Source organism: Thamnophis sirtalis, unplaced genomic scaffold (assembly GCF_051295495.1).
Source record: "Thamnophis sirtalis isolate CommonGarterSnake01/CBP01778 unplaced genomic scaffold, rThaSir2_p1.2 scaffold_5, whole genome shotgun sequence".
Taxonomy (NCBI): Eukaryota; Metazoa; Chordata; class Lepidosauria; order Squamata; family Natricidae; genus Thamnophis; species Thamnophis sirtalis.
Window position 1 is genome coordinate 110,964,967 of NW_028261385.1, and position 17,277 is coordinate 110,982,243.

Consider the following 17,277-nt stretch of genomic DNA (forward strand, 5'->3'; position numbering starts at 1 on the left):
AAGCCAGTAATTGGGTCCAGCATAAGAATGTCCACCCAAGCTTTCTCTCCTCCTGTAGTGATAGAAGGGGAAACACAATCTGAGGTGGAAAAAATCGTAGACTCCAGGCTGAATAGGGGCCGCTTACAGTATTTAGTGCATTGGCAGGGTTACCCTTTGTCAGAAGCTACGTGGGTGAAAAGTGGAGAAGTTAGTAAAACAATTCCATGAGAAGTTTCCCAATAAGCCAAAGGGTTCCTCTGGGGCAGGGGGGAAAGAGGTGGTTAATTGTGTTATGTTAACTTTTATGTTATTCTCTTTTCAGGAAACATTTTTCTTCTGAGGAGAGGCCGCCTGTCAGGCCTGCAGTTATATTCCTTGTAGGATCTTTGGCCTGCCACACTCTTCTTTATTTCACTGTGCTGTTTCATTAGTGTAGTAATTGGGAGGGGGGAATAGAAAGGAGTAAAATTGTGGAATGTGTTGTTGTCATTCTTTTCTAAAAGCCCAAGGTCATCTTTTGTCTCCGCACCTCTGCACCTGACTGGAACCAGCTCGGTGGAGATGCCAGTGTGGAACAAGATTGGGCCATGTGATGGATTTGTGGGTATGGGGACAAGATCATGAACTTTCAACTGGGTGGGAATCCTAGGTAACTTCCAGAATTGGGATTCCACAGATGTGCCAACATGTCTGTCTTATTAAATTGGAACTTTAAGGTTAGCTCTGCCTTGGACTCTGATTTAATTCTGCATGATATTTGGAACGCTGACAGTAATCTTCGCTACTGGTTTGAAACTGGGAGTGTGCTTGTGCATGGCAGTTCTGCACATGCGTAGAGCGTCTGTGATGACATCTGGGCCAGTGGACGGAGCCTCCTGCTGCTGCCACTACTGGTTCGCCTGAACCCGGGCTAACCAGCAGAATACCACCTCTGATGTGCAGTCAGAACCCAAAGATGACATATAATGTGGCCCTTTATTGAATCAAAACTATACAATTGATAATTGTATATGTGGATCAGATTGGGATAAATTGTATGGATGACTCCGAAATTTAATTTACATTTTTCTTTTTCTTATGTCTTCTACTCTGTTTTCTAACTAATGTTCCTGCTTGAGTAGGGGATTGGGCTAGAAGACTTCCAGCTCTATTCTGATTGATTGATTGATTGAGCATCAAATTGCAAAACAAATATATGAAGGGAAAGGGTAAGACTGAGAAAATTGTGGCTAAATAGAATTGTTAAGATTTTCAAAAATAGAGGTATAAAAACAAAAGCGAATGTATGAATATGTTAAAAGCAAAAATTATCTCAAAAATAAAAGATATAGAAAGGGACAGTGAATATTTTAATGTAAACTGTATGTAGTTAATTTATTTTTATGACCTCACTTTAATATCCTTTGTACTAATTCATTTTTGCCCTCCTTGTAAAGTTGCTTGAACCAGAAACTAATGTCATGAGGGATGAATATGCCTGCTAAAAAAATCAGGAAAGGTGGTGTGGGTAGGTTGCTAAGTACTTTAACAATTTATTAAACTGTCCTTGCTAAATCGAAAGGCAAAGAATAAATACAATCAATAAAGAAAGTAGTTTAGTGATACTCTCAGAGGACTTCATAAGCTGCAAACGATCCTAGCATATCTTCCAGGGCACATTCTTACAGTGCTGGGTCTCTGTGCCTTCCTGGGTCTCATCGTTGTCCTTTTGTCTATGCTCCTTGAAGTATTATGCCTTTTTGTGTGTAGTTGGCTGTTTCAGATCTCACTGCAGAACTCTAGACTTTCTAGAAACACAGCTTGAAACTATATATAAGGAATCAGAAAAATAACAGGCCTCCCAACCCCCATCCTTGGCCATCCAGAAAATCTCATGTCTTTTTTTTACTAAAAATAGTAATTCACACCCGTTATTGGAAAAAAATTCTCAAACTAGAATTCGAGAAAGGAACCTGAATTTTTTTTTGACAAAACACAGCAGAATTAAGGCACCTCGATTAAATTTGTTATTTCATTTACAAGGCTACATGTAATATAAAAATATGGAAGAATAAGCAAATAAGGTAATTAAAAATGACAATTTACAAACAACCCCATGTTAATAATGATTAACAGTATTATATTATTAATATATAGTACTATAGATAAACATTTTCAAATGAATTCTAAATTTTATATTACTTCCCAACAGAAGTAATTATTCAAATAAGGTTGTTTTTTATTTTTAAGGAAAATGTTTCAGAAACATTATAGTTGTCTTCTGTACATAAATGATATAATGGAGATACACATACATATATTCTATTCAGGTTATTTAATATACAATGGCTCAGAAATAAGATCCACCAAAATCAATGGAACTTATCTGTGTTTGCATACTTTCAGAACATCTACTCTAATCAGTTATTCATAGAAAACAGATAAATTCTAAATTTATTTTTTCTAACACATAAAGTTTTGTGAGATTTTATTCAATAGTGAGTACTATACCCCAATGCGAACACATGAGTTAGTAAACGATTTTCCCTTGTTAATTTTTTAAAATTTGTTTACATTTTTCAAAGCTTTTTCAGTTCTCTTTCTGTGGATTTTGTCTTCTTGTGCCAGGTCTGACAAGTCTTGTTTTTCTCCGTAGTGATCCTGTTAATCCAAAAATAAATCAGTTAAGGTTATTTTATTTATTGTTCTATCAGTTATTCATAAAAATATATCAAAATACATTAATTATGATTATTACTGCTTAAAATAAAAACATGCTCATAACAAAAATAATAATACACATAGCTAGGATATGTATGTTCAAAAGTTGGTATTCTTCCTTCAATATCCATTAGTGATATTGATTCAAAATTGTTAACTCTTTCTCCAGTGCTTTATTGCTTCATTCTTTGATATTATATGTTCAAGCTAGTATAATGCAAGTTCATATTTTGTGTAAATGGATTTAACAAATTTCTAAATATTTAATATTATTATATTTTATAAAGTAATTCACTTAAAGAATCTTGCCATTTTTTAATTAGAACACATTTTACCTTTTTTTAGTTAAGCATAGTTAGAACAAGTTAATACTAGAAACTTCTTCGTACCTTGTGCCTTTCTAGATGACTGTACTTTTCTTACTGGGATGTCTAAAAAATGTTGAAACCAATATTTTTTATTATAAACATTTGATAATAATAAAAGGTTCAAAAGTTCAATTTTCTGACTGTACAGTATAGGCGGGAAAGTTCAAGCAACATGGCAGTAATTATTAGTTCTCTAGATTCTGTCAACAATGCTAAAATGTTGATGTAACCTACTATTGAGTCAACATTGCAACAAGATAAAGATTTAAGTTTTTTATTTCATCCAGATTTTAAAGATTTAATCCATACTATGAAAAAAATAAAAGGGGAAATAATGCTTTGTATCTATAAATAAAATTTATTGTAGCATACACATCAGTTTAGCTATAGGAAACACACACACACACACACACACACAGAACATGAAAAAATTTCTAAAGCCTCTCATTTAGGGTAAAGACATAGGGAAGTTTAAGGCATTTTTTAATCATTTAATCAGCAATCTTATCAGAAATACTGTTTTTTCTAGCTTTTACCATAACCACCTCCATATAGATAATTAATACCCCAAGGAAAATAATTACAAGAATAATTTCATTTATTGTATGACTGACCTTCCAGATGAATTTTCTTTATTTCTGTTTCAATAATCTGTGGCTCTCCTTCAATCCTTTTGGTAACTTTAGTGTACTCAGATCCAGCTATGATAAGCATTAAAAAATGATGGTTAACATAAGGAGAATATTTTTGGCAAAAGTGGGATCCGGGCATTAAATCCTGAAATCTTACTCAGAAGATTGATGCAGCGATAGTCAGGAAGGAATGACAAATTTCTAAACATTTTCTTAGAAATGACCATTGAGTCTTCTAGTCTAGGACTGGTAGTTAAGCATAGAAAGTCAGCTGACTGAAGTAGAATAGAATAGAATTCTTTAGTTAATTAATTAATTAAGGCACAAGCTAGAAATCAATATAGTTTTAGTCCCATCTTAGGGACATGCCACCTGGATGACTTTGGGTCAATCAACCCTAGGAAAGAGGCAATGGCAAAATACTTGTAAAAAATCTTCTCTCTCTCTCTCTCTCACACCACCCCCCTCTTTCACACGCACCATTTATCTGATGCATTCATAAAATATGCAACGAGTACACAGCTTTTTCGCACAGTTTGCAAGGTTTTATGTTGCTATACACAAAGAATAATTTCTTTGTGTGGAATTTTGGCCTAAACAATTCTGGATAGTATCTCAAATATCTATAGGCCAAGTGAAATTTGGTATATTAAATTGCTATATGACTGCCTAATTAGATATAAAGGCTTCAGCTGCATAAAAGAGGAAAGTTTCTAGATGGCAGTAAAGATTCTACCTATAGCTTACTATAGATAGAGAAGTCTGAAATCTGTGACACCCAAAGCATGAACGCAACTATTAAGAACAGAGACTGAGGTATCTTCATTTTTTGTATTTATATTTGTTACATACTGACAGACAGTATGGTAGTTTCCACCAAGGTCCTCTGATCCGGCAGGAAAATACTAGATGATGATTGGCTAAGATGTTTGACAGCACCTATAAAAGGAAACGCTGTCAAACAGAAGATTGCTGGATTGTACATAGTTTGCACTAATAAAGAGCTGTTGTTACTGTTAGCCCGAGCTGCCTCTTCCATTCACCCGATCTAACACTGGTGATGAAGTTGGGATTGGAAGGCAACTAGGCACAAAAAGAGCTGACTGACAATCCAGCAAAACAATCCAGTCTGGAGCTAAGCGTGGCATCAAGCGGCCATCTTTAAGCGCAAATTCGAATTTGCCTTGACTGAACAAGATGACGACGCACACCCCACCAGCTCCTTACAACCCAGCAACCGAGCATTGGGACTCATATACGATGTGGTTCAAATGTTTCCTGGAAGCTAATGACCTTCTTGGCCTCTCTGAGAACCGCAAGAGAGCCATGTTCCTGAGCTACTGTGAGCCAGAGGTATTCGACACTGCCCTATAAAATGTTCTGCCAAACATAAGGTTGATGGATTGTACATAGTTTGCACTAATAAAGAGCTGTTGTTACTGTTAGCCCGAGCTGCCTCTTCCTTTCACCCAATCTAACAGTATTTGATAGCTTAATGAGCCTGAATAAGTTTTAGCAATCATTTTATGCTATAAAAAGCATTTCAGTACATGAAAACAGAATTATTAACAGGAGCATTTTAGCAATGCGGGCAAGCAGTTCAACTGTTTTAAAATCAGTCTGCTATTCATAGCTTGCAATCTAAGGTAATATATGTTTTACCTAAATTCAGCAAGAGTTAATTCACTCATTTAAATGCAGAATTGTCATAAATATGTGGAATACATGCATTTTGGTTCTTAAAACTTCTATTTAAAAATCAGTAACATACCTACATAATGATTCATTCTTGTCCTGTCCTGCTAGAAAGATGTGTTGACATTCTTTTGACCTGGTGAGTTTGCCCAGGTAAAAATAAGGAGGTGGAAGTAAAGGAATACTGCCATTTTAACTCATAAATTTACCAATGACCTCATTGCTTTAGGAGGCTAAATGTTCATTACAGCAGGGGAAGGTTATTTTCATCAATGGACTTTTTTTTAAGCAATAACAAGAAAAATAGATTAGTTATTTGGAATGTATATCTAAACATACTTGAGATGACAGTATCTCCGTTGTTAAATTTTGTTTTGCAACTAAGGTAATGCATTAGAGTTAATGCTGCCAGAGTTTGTTTGCATTGCTGCCAAGTTTTGTAGGACTTGCTGCCCGAGTGCTTATCTCTTTGTTTAGGTGACTTGCAGCCAACGAGAGTCTAGACTGATTTAAAAGAAACATTCTCATTTACGTTGGCTTTGGCTTTTGTTCCTGGACAGAGAAGGGGGGGTCAGAACAGTAACTTAAGGGGGAGATCTCACCAATGAAGAACTATTGCTTCGCATTCTACTGATGAAGCCTAAAATTGCTTTCACCCAATCCATCCACACAGGTCACCCATTATCAACTTGTGATCAACTATAATTTCTAGATCCTTCATACACATATTATTACCCAAGTCCAGTAATCCTCATCCTATGGAACCTATTTATTTGATAACTCTCCATTTGCCTTTATAAAAAAAATATACTAATCTTCATTCTACGTTCAGTATCCTGTTTTCACTTGAGTCAAACAATGAAAATCCATCCATGATTATCAGGCTCTGATTCTACACCCCGAATAAGTTGTAAATCTTATCTACTGATAGTTACACATATATAATAACCCTTTTCATCTTTTATAGAAGTTAAAAAGTTACATGCTGTACAGTGGTGGGATCCTACTGGTTTAACAACCAGTTGGTGATTGCGTGCTTCGGCGGCATCCAAAAAATTTCAATTCTTGGTTGTATAAAATAGAGGCATAGAATCATATGAAATATTAGTATGCTTTATAAGTCAACACCTGGAATACTGCATCCAGTTTTGGCACCACATTACAAAAAAGATATTGAGACTTTAGGAAAAGTGCAAAAAAGAGCAACTAAGATGATTAAAAGCCTGGAGACTGAAATATATGAAGAATGTTTGCAGGATTTGTGTTTGGCTAGTCTAGAGAAAAGAAGGACTAGGGGGGACATGATAGCAGTATTCCAATATTTGAAAGGTTGCCACAAAGAGGGGCTCAGTTTATTTTCCAAAGCATCAGAGGGCAGGAGAAGAAACAATGGATGGAAACTAATCAAAGAGAGAAGCAACCTGGAACTACGGAGCAACATCATAACAGTGAGGACAATTAACCAGTGGAGCAGCTTGCCTTCAGAAGTTGTGGGTAATTCATCACTGGAGGTTTTTAAGAAGAGACTGGAAAGTCACTTATCTGAAACAGTATATGGTCTCCTGCTTGAGCAGGGAGTTGGACAAGAAGACCTCCAAGATTCCTTCCAGCTCTATTCTGATTGGTGATATTTAAAAGGCAAGACAAGAACCAATTGATAGAAAATAATGAAGGAGAGAACCTACAACTAAGGAGAAATTTCCTGACAGTGAAAACAATAAAGCACTTGTTCCTTCAGAAGTTCTGGATGCTTTATCCAAAAGGAAGCTTTTAAAAAGAGACTGGACAGCTATTTGTCTGAAATGGTATAACTCCATGATAGCGAACCTATGGCACACGTGCCAAAGGCGGCAGACAGAGCCCTCTCTGCTGGCACATGCACCGTCACTCCAGGTCAGATCTCTGTGGCATTTCTTTCGTGAGCTTCTGTTTCCCTGCAAATGATGAAACAGAAGCTCATGAAAGAAAAAGATCTTACCTCGTGCTGTGCTGCCAGTGTTGGGATGCCCCGCCTCCCACCAGCCCGCTGGCCTTCGGGTCTTTGTTGCGCATGTGCACATGTCCATGCATTCATGTGCATGTCCATGCATGAGCGCATTCACATATGTCCACACATGCACACATTCAAGCATTTCTGCGCATGCGTGTGTCTGTATCTTTCAGTTTGGGCATGTGCACGCACACATTTTGGGCGCTCGCTGTCTAAAAGGTTCGCCCTCACTGGTATCACTGGTATAGTTATAGGGGATTGGACTAGAAGACTTTCAAGGTCCCTTGCAACTCTGTTATTCTGTTCTGTTCTTCATTCTAGCTATTTGAATAATTCTAATCTGCCAACTAAGCAAAGGCATTCTAAAGTAATAAAGATAAATAAAGTAATCGTTATAGATTTAAAAGTTATAGATCACTTTCTTGGCAAAGAATACTTAAGCTGAAGGGCCAGGATCTCATTTTTGGCTATGTAATAGAATAAATCCTTATATGTTATAATGGCTAATGTTCTCAAACGTGGAATACCAAGAAAGCTAACAATAAAATGGAAGTCTGGCTCAGATTAGGAATGGAGCAGCATGTACTGTCACAGCATCCTTTGAAAGGCAGTAACATCAAACCTTTGCTCTGAATTGGAAGGCCATTATTCAATTTCGATTTTTGATTTTATTGTATTTCTATGCCGCCCTTTTCCCAGAGGGGCTCAGGGCGGCTCACAACCAAATCAGTGGGGGGGGGGTACATTATTCAAAACATGAGGTTCTATAATTCTGAAGTAGCTTTTTCTGGAGTAGTTGACAAGTTTTCAGAATATATGCATGAATCATTCTTCAACTCTATCAGTCCTTCCTCATTTACATGCAGTCTTTATGTCAGCTAACAGTTTTCATGATACTGCTATAATATATATCTGGCAATAAACCTTGCTTCTGCCCCACCTGTACTGAGCATTGCTTGAAGGCTTTTATTTGGTTGAATCATGGTGCCAAACCATAGCAACAGGATGTTTATTGCAATGATAACTTAAAGGACTGGAACTTTGAAACTCTTCAAGTTAATTAACTTTTTAAAAGCTGACATCAACATGCTTAATATTAAGAGGTACTTTACATATGCAAAGAATTGTAATTATTAAGTTTCTAATTGTAAGTTTAAAGCATAGAATCTGTAGTTGAACAAAAAGAATATTAAGCATGCCTTTGGTAACTTATGAACAATGAATATTCACAGTAATTAATAAGACAAAAGATCTGGGATTTTTCTAATGTTTTTATAAATATTTCTTAGGAGTTCCAAATATTTTGGGTTATATGGGTGAGTGTGTGTGTGTGAATATTCAGTGCTCACTTAAAACTATTTAAAGACTGAGCATAAGCAATACATATATTTTTCCTCAGTATGGATTTGTGGAAGTAAGCAGAATACCCAAATATCTTGTTTTCATATACAATCCTTGAAATTTGATCCATAGATTTTTCTTTCCTTGAATCAGTCTTTAAAAAGTTAAGACATTAGTCAACTCTTAGTCGACATTAGCTTGTCAACTCTAAAGTTCATTAGGATGAAATTAGTTTTCTTGCACTCACTAACCTCCCTGGAGGAGTCGTTTGATTTCTTCATCATCCAGTAAATGACCATCACCTTCAAGGAGTTTAGTCACCTTGGTAACCTCTGACAGGACATATATTTATGGCATGAAAGTGTTTTATAGGGCAATATGGGAAAATATACATTAAATGTAAAAAAAAAAATTGAATTATTTCATTTATTATAAATAATCAGTATTTGGCTAATTTTGCAGTAAAATTCAATTGGAACAATTTGAATATTGATGTTGAATGCTGAAAATCTTTATGCTATAAAGATTTCCATTCTCAACATTCAGTACAGTAAGTGATATTGAGATTGCTTTTTTATTTTTAATCTTTATTTATAAATTGTACATACTTCATTTGTGTTTTTCTTCTTTTTTTTTTTTTTTTTGTAGTTTGAATATTTTATTTCATTTTCATTTTCATTTTCATTTTGTACAATCACTTATATACTGTGCAAAGAAAAAAGGAAAAAAAAAAAAAAAAACCCCCCAACATAACACTTCATTCCCCCATACACCCTCTCTTCCCCCTCCAACTTTCCTTTCATCCCTCCAACATTCCCCTCTTCTACTTCCCTTCCCCCTCAGACATCTCCCCCTCCCTCCATTTACCCTCCTTACATTCCCTCTCACTCCCTCTTTACTTCTCCCTTCTCTTTCCCTCTTCTCCCCACTTTGGTGTATCCATACAATTCAATTTGTTTTTTACAATAAAAGTAGAAAAAGAAAAAAAGAAAAAGAAAAAAAAAAACGGCAGTACACAAGTGAATTCTTATTGTTCTAAGGATTGAAACTGTAATTCCACCCTCCCCCCTATAATCCCCCCTCCCTAACCCCCTTACGGCTTCGCAGGTCCCATGCCCGGCATAATTCTTTAACAAGCATTTAAGTATAATAAGGCCAACTAACTTTAAAATTTAAAAAAAGTAAGATAAAAGTAGCCAAAAAGAAAAAGGAAAAATAGTAGAAAATAAGAAATAATAAAAAAAAAAACACCCACACTCACACACAAAAAGGAGAAAGAAACAAAAAGGGTCATAAGCCCACTACGTTACCACAGCTTCCCATTATCTATAAATCTTAATCAATGTGACTCATTCCAAATTTCGATTATTTTACTACTTGCAGGGTTTCAAACTATATTAGAGCCAGGTAAGTTGATCAGTTAGAATTCCCCAACTAAAAATCTCCTTGCTTTGTCTATCTATTCAAACCTTTAATTTATCTCCTTTTTTATCCAAGTATCCAAACCTTTCTATAACACCATTAACTCAAATACTTCTTTCATTTTTCATTTCCAACACCTCCCTTTCTATCCTTACCCACCTCCACATATAAATTTTTTACCTTCCACCCTGCCTTTATCCATATCCACATATATATTTTATCCATATTCGTTGCTCCTCCCATATTTACTCCACTTTCCTGAAGATTCTCCGACCAAACTTTCTTAACCTTATATTGATATAGCAACTCAAACAAACATCAGCTTACGTTCTAGCCCCATGTAATCTAATTAAACTTTCGCTGCCCTTCCCTCTCCCACGCACCTCCCAACTCCGTTTGTCCCAAACCACAACTCAAAAAGATCACAATTTCCGCTCTCTTCACCTAAAAGAATAGTTCATGCGCAATTAAAGTTAGAGTTCAAACAAAATTTCTGTACAATATATGTCCCCAATCAGCAACGCTTCTTTCAGTCTCCATGTCTCATCATCGATATGCCACTTTTCCATTTTATCCCAGACGGAAATCATAAAGCTTTAAAAACATCGCTAGTCTTTATTCTTTAGTCTTCTGCCCTTCCGGAAGAGAAAAGCAACACGCTCCACCTTGTAACCACGTGTCTCGCTGTTTGTCTTCTCCTTCTCCCTGTCTCTCCCCAGATCCGGATGAATCAGGAAGTCCCGCCTTCAGGGTCTCGTAGTAAAATTTTCGGGCTTCACAGACAGAGTTAATGCGGTGTTTTTGGTCGCCAAATGTAACTGTAATACCAGCTGGGACTTCCCATCTATATGAAATCTGAGAGTTTCTGAGTTCTTCGGTTAAGAAAGCATACTGTCTCCTTGATCTTAACATTTGAAATGGTATTTCCTTAAAAACAATCAAGTCGTCCCCGTCAATTCTCAACCTCTTTCCGTAGAGCCTCTGTGTTATCTCATTTCTAGATTCCCTTGTAGTAAAGTATATTATTATGTCCCTCGGAAGCTGTCGCTGTTTTGCTACCCAGGAATTCTGGCGGTAAATTCTTTGAATCTGCCAATCAAAGTTAAGTCCCGGACTTCCCACCAAGCGGCTGAAAGCCTCAAAGAATGTCTGTTTCAAATTCTCCTGTTGGTTTTCACGCAGCCCTCTAACACGTATAGCAAAGGCAGACTTGTTATAATTTAATTTGACAATTTCTTTTTGTGCAGATTCAATTTCCTGTTCTAACGTTTGAATTTTTGATATCAGATTAAGGTTACTTTCTTCCAAAAGTTCCAATTTGTCCTCCGTTTCAGCAATATAATCTGTCATGACTGTCATTACCCCGATTATATCCTGCTTTGCCTGAGCAATTTTAGCATCAAATTCATCAGATAAATCCGAAATCAGTTGATTAATCTCCTGTCTGAAATCATTAAGCGTTTTAAGAAGGAATTCTTGTGTTAGCAAATCTCCCGTGGAGGGTGTAGGAAACAAGGGTAGCGGCTTCATGGCATTTTTGGGAGATATATTATTAAGGAGGCGCTTCTGTCTAAGTTTGGGAGCCATTCCAGAATAAAAATAAGAGAATCCAGCGAGCCAAAAATCAAAGTCTGTGCTCCCCTCAGATAATCTTTTAGCAATTAGTACGGAGAAGCCTTCAGGAGGGTAGGGTCAGCTAGCTGCGTCAGATCAAACACAAAAGCTACGAGATCGCCATCTTGTGACGCAGTACATACTATATGAGTCAGGCAGGCTTTGAATTGAATTCAGGTGCTGTTCTAGTATTATTGAATTTTCATAAATGTAGCCATTTCAGATAATGAACATGCTTCAATGTAATCCATAAACCTCCTCAGATTAATCTCAAATTAACCTACTAACCTTCCTCTAGCAATTTCTTAAGAGTCTCTTCATTATCTGTTCCTCCACCAGCAGTGATTCGAGTATATTTCAGTTCAGGGCCTGAAAAAGATTCAGCAATTTTTACTTGGAATTTCTATACTCTTAATATTATATTGTGGTCATCAGGATCTTCCTTAATGTTATATGATTATAAAATTATATTATATGTGATGTGTTTAGTAGCTAGCATGTAATATGCAGAATGAAAACACTGAGATTTCAAAAGATGGATGAATACTTGTGACAACTAAGTAAACAAATTGCTGAAAGATGTCCAGATATAATTCATTATTGCATTATTTACAAAAGATTAAACTTCTATTGACTTCACTGAGATTGAAATGTACTTTAAACATGCATAGAGTAAAATAAAAATCAGTACTTGGAGCACATACAACTAAAGGAAACTTTGAGCACATATTTTTGTATAGAGAGCAGAGGATATATCTAGGATATTTTAGTTGGATAACTGAAAATTTCTTAGTTTTATTTCTTGTGCCTTTTCTTAAGAAGCTATGTTGTACTATCCATCATTAGAGAGATTATTTTTGTTGCCAAAACTAAACACAAAAGTCCCAGAAACAGAATTTACAAGAAATTTAAAATAGTACATATTATTCCCCACAGATCAGTATGAAATTTGAATTTTTAAGACTGAAACTACTTTAAATGAATTTTACCTTGAATAATTCTTTCTTCAGTCACCTCTTTTTCAGTCACTTCCACAGGATGCCCATCAATTATTTTTGTGTATTTTTTAATTATAGGCTCTATATGAAAACATTTTTAAATGGTTAATGTCAAGATCATTGCAATATATTGGGCTGCTTTTGGATTTTTAGACAGTGGGAAAAGTGTTAGAAATAGTTAATTCAAATGTTTTGACTAGAATATAGAGATGCCTTGAAAAAAAAATAAGAGCATGCCAGTTTTGCCAAGACTATATACTTTCGAACTAAAAATTGTTGTTTTTTAAAAAAAAATCTGAATAAAAATATTTAGTTATTTTAAAACATATATTGAATTTTTCTTTTGTTTGATGGCTTACAGTTTTATTGAGAGCTTTGAATAACAAAAATATGTTTCATGATTATTCTGCAGTTGAAAACATTGATTGAATCATTAAGAAATTAATAGAATTGGCAAATTGTTATTGCTACATTGCATTTTAGGTCTACAGTTCAATATTTTTTTAGCATGCAGAGTGAAAATTGATTTCTTTTATTTGCATTAATAAGAAAGAAATGAATGTTAAAACATTTAATTTCCTGATGCAATATATATGATTAAAACATGCTAAAAACAAATCTATAGCTGGAAGACTCAGTCTTCCCACTTGTATCTAAACTTTGGAACTGGAATTTGGAACTCTCTTCCAAATTCTTCTAGTTAGTACTGCCCAGACCACAAAATATATTCACCTCCATGAATCACTTTAGTTATTGTCTCTCCTTCCCTGACCAGCTTAAATTCTGGCTCCCCTTCAATCACTTTGGTGAACTTTGTAATGGATGGCACTGCAAAGCATTGTTAAAACATCATGAAATATGAAAGTGACACATGAAAATTTTAGGTAAGTTTCAAAATATCTCAGAGAAAAATACTCTCAAAAACATAATATTTAGAAATCAACTGCAGAGCCAGTTCTAAAGCTTCTGAATTTAGCAGAGCTTATTCATAAAAATATAGTCACACCATAATCAGAGTGTAGCATTAAACTGATTTAAATGCTTTGACTGAGATTTCAAGTTGGGTGGCCAGATTTAAAATACGACTGATTGTTGACATACTGTATACTTTAACCTATATTGGTATTTATTTATTTTGATATAATGCATATTATATAAACAAAAATATCATAGATGCTTGCATGCATGGGCAGTTTCAGAAATTTGCAACTCTTTGATATAACTACAGCAAATAATAATTCCCATTTGCCTCTTTGATCTTTAACATTATTTATTTGTTTGTCATTTTTTATAAGCCATCTCAAATATCCAAGCAACTTTTTAAACAATAAACATGGAGAAAATAATAATGAACAACAACAACAAAACAATATATAATTATTATTTTAGGGAAGGAAGTTGCCCCCGTTTTGGTTTCTGTTGCTTTTTGGGTAAGCATGGTGCAGATGATGGAATGATGTTGCCACTAAGCACACCATCTCTTCTGTCTCCAATCTCAAATTAAGTACAGGAATTCTGCTGAAAAATATAGATTGATCCTTGCTCTCTGACTGTGGTTTTTCTGTAGTTCCGAGTAAATTTATAGATTTTGTAAAGGTTTTCATTAAAACATAATTGATTATAGGAACAAACTGTTACTGAAAGTTATTCCAGTATTACATGCTCTCTTTCCAAGAGAGATACTTGTTCTCTTTCACACAGCTTACCTTCAATCTCCTTTCGAATTGTGGAACCACCAACTACCCTTGTAATCTTTTTAATATCTGTGGGAAGAAATAATTTGTTCATTTAAGATTTTTGCCCCTTAAAGATACCCAGTAATCTAATCTAATTAATTCTGCTAGGATTTTATCTTCTTTTATTCATGGTAGTTCTAAAATCTATTGAATTTTTAAAATACATATTGAAAACATACAGAACATGAGAAGAAAAAATATGGTATCAGAGTTTTGTTTGAAATGCCCATTATGCCCTTTCTCACCTTAAAGTCTAGGAAAAAATAAAATATTTCTTTTCCATATGTGATCAGAATATGTCCAACAGATTTCCATAGTTGACTTGAGATTTGCACCCTCTCTGGTAGATGTTCTCAGTAACTTAGTTTTGAAAACTTTTATCAGTCCCCAGCCCTCCCTTTTTAGGAAAAGTGGACAAGAAGATGGCAATGGCTCAATGGATTATCTGGATTTCTATCAGTCAAGATTTAGACCCAGCCATCTCCATCAGGACCTTAATGAGGAAGTATGCATCTCTTTGACCTGTCAGGTGACTGGCAACCATGGAATCTTGTAAATTGCCTAGAAGAGCTGTAAATTGGCTCTCCGTGCCAACTCAATGAAGCGGCAGACGTGATGAACCGAGGCCTTGAAGCCGTTATGGACTGGATGAGGGTTAACAAGCTTGTGCTCAACCCAGAAAAGACCGAGTGGCTGTTGTGTTTTCCTCCCAAAGATTCGACCAATATTCCATCACTCAGGCTGGGGGGTCAAATTCTATACCCCTCAGAGAGGGTTCGCAACTTGGGGGTCCTCCTGGATCCACAGCTATCGTTTGACCACCACTTAATGGCTGTGACCAGGGGGGCATTCGCCCAGGTTCGCCTGGTGCGCCAGTTGCGACCCTACCTGAATCGGGAGGCTCTCACAACAGTCACCCGGGCCCTTGTGACCTCTAGGCTGGAATACTGCAATGTGCTCTACATGGGGCTGCCCTTGAAGAGCATCCGGCGACTTCAGCTAGTACAGAACGCGGCCGCGCGAGTGATTGTGGGTGCACCCCGGTTCACCCGCATAACACCTATCCTCCGCGAGCTGCGCTGGCTACCTGTCGATCTCCGGATGCGCTTCAAGGTGCTATTAGTCACCCATAAAGCCCTACATGGTAGTGGATCTGGATACTTGAGAGACCGCCTTCTGCCAATTACATCCCTGCGACCAATAAGATCACATAGATTAGGCCTCCTCCGTATCCCATCGGCCAGCCAGTGTCGGCTGGCAACCACAAGGAGGAGGGCCTTCTCGGTAGTAGCCCCGACCCTTTGGAACGAGCTCCCCGTGGAGATTCGCACCCTCTCCACCGTCCAGGCCTTCCGCACAGCCCTTAAGAACTGGCTCGCCCGTCAGGCCTGGGGATAAAGATAGTTACCCCTCCCGAATGATGAATGTATGTTGTTTGCTATTTTATTATATGTTTCTATCTTAATGTCTGTATTCCCCTTCCCCGATTTTATGTGAGCTGCCCTGAGTCCCCTCAGGGAAAAGGGCGGCCTACAAATATTAATAAAATCACTAAAAAAAAAAAAATCTGTCCTTCTGCTCCTTTGAATAAAGAATTCCAGTCTGCAATATTTTTTGTATTTATTAATTATTAAGAAAAGTTATATAGCCACCTAATTCACTCATGGTGATTCAATTATGGGGGTCAGGGAGTACTATAAGGCATGGTTTCTCCAATGCAGATCACCATAAGGCCCAATGCTCTTCCCCATGTTATTTAGCATCTATATGAAGACAATGGAATAATTCTGGCAGATTAGGATGAAATGTCATCAATATATGGATAATATTCAATTATGTATTGCTACTTCAGGCCTGTTTATTGTAGAAATTAAAGTATCAGGCTAGAAACCAGGAAACCATGAGATATTGTCCCACCTTAGGCATGAACTCATGAAACGATTCAACAAGTATATGGACACTATTAAGTCTAGATGGCTTGAAAAAAAACCTAACTAAATTCCTCAAAGACCAAGTGCTTTTTTTGTCAATAAATGAAGGAATTGGTTCATGATTAAGGGATCCTCCTGGATTCACATCAATTGCTTAAAGCAGCATGTTTAGGCAATGGTTGGGTCCTGGGTCATCTTCAGCTGCTGTGCCCATTACAATGAATATATATTTAGATATTTGGGGAAAGAATTATATACAATTCAAGCAGTTGTTGGAACCCAACTTCTGACAGCAATAGATATATTTTAATGTCTGAACCTTGTGAAAGTAAATCAAATTTTACCAACTGAAAGTTTATACTGAATTAAGCCATATTGTTGCACAGATTTAACAAGCTCTAATAATTATGTTAAGAGGTTATCCAAAATAATAAGCTTATTTTTAGTGCCCCCATGATCCACATTAAATACTATTCTTCAGATGAAATGATAATTAATTCATCAACAAATCTTGAATTAAATTGAATTGAATTCAACTGAATAATTTATTTGGCCAAATGTGATTAGACACATAAGAATTTTGTCTCTTGTGCAGAAGCTCTCAGTGTACATACAAAGGTACAAGAATAATGATAATCTGAATAATAATACCAATAAGGGGGAGCTAAAGAAGATAATAAGAATAAATAATAATACTACAGTCATACTACATGGGTAAATACACATAGACATTATTCTTTATGTCTATTGTACTCAGTCAATATCAAATTATTTGTATGTGTGTTTGTGTGTATATGTAGTGTGTGTTAGTTCTGTAACAAATTTGAAGGTTCTCTAATTTATGTGATCTGATACTGTTCTAACCCTC

At 36.0% G+C, this 17,277-nt stretch overlaps 1 protein-coding gene across 3 annotated transcripts in view; it reads right to left on the bottom strand.

Moving 5' to 3' along the window:
* Positions 1-1,498: 1,498 nt before the first annotated feature.
* POSTN (periostin) overlaps positions 1,499-17,277 on the bottom strand; it is a 60,646-nt gene continuing 44,867 nt past the window's right edge. The window contains exons 17-24 of one of the 3 annotated variants that reach the window (XM_087716563.1): positions 14,449-14,505; positions 13,475-13,570; positions 12,734-12,823; positions 12,033-12,113; positions 8,960-9,040; positions 3,665-3,751; positions 3,072-3,113; positions 1,499-2,622 (exon numbers count right to left, since the gene is read on the bottom strand). In XM_087716563.1, the coding sequence (XP_087572689.1) occupies positions 2,552-2,622; positions 3,072-3,113; positions 3,665-3,751; positions 8,960-9,040; positions 12,033-12,113; positions 12,734-12,823; positions 13,475-13,570; positions 14,449-14,505 (605 nt within the window). In that variant the 3' untranslated portion in view covers positions 1,499-2,551. The remainder of the gene's footprint in view (positions 2,623-3,071; positions 3,114-3,664; positions 3,752-8,959; positions 9,041-12,032; positions 12,114-12,733; positions 12,824-13,474; positions 13,571-14,448; positions 14,506-17,277) is intronic. The other 2 variants (XM_087716564.1, XM_014057801.2) reach the window with 2 other exon arrangements.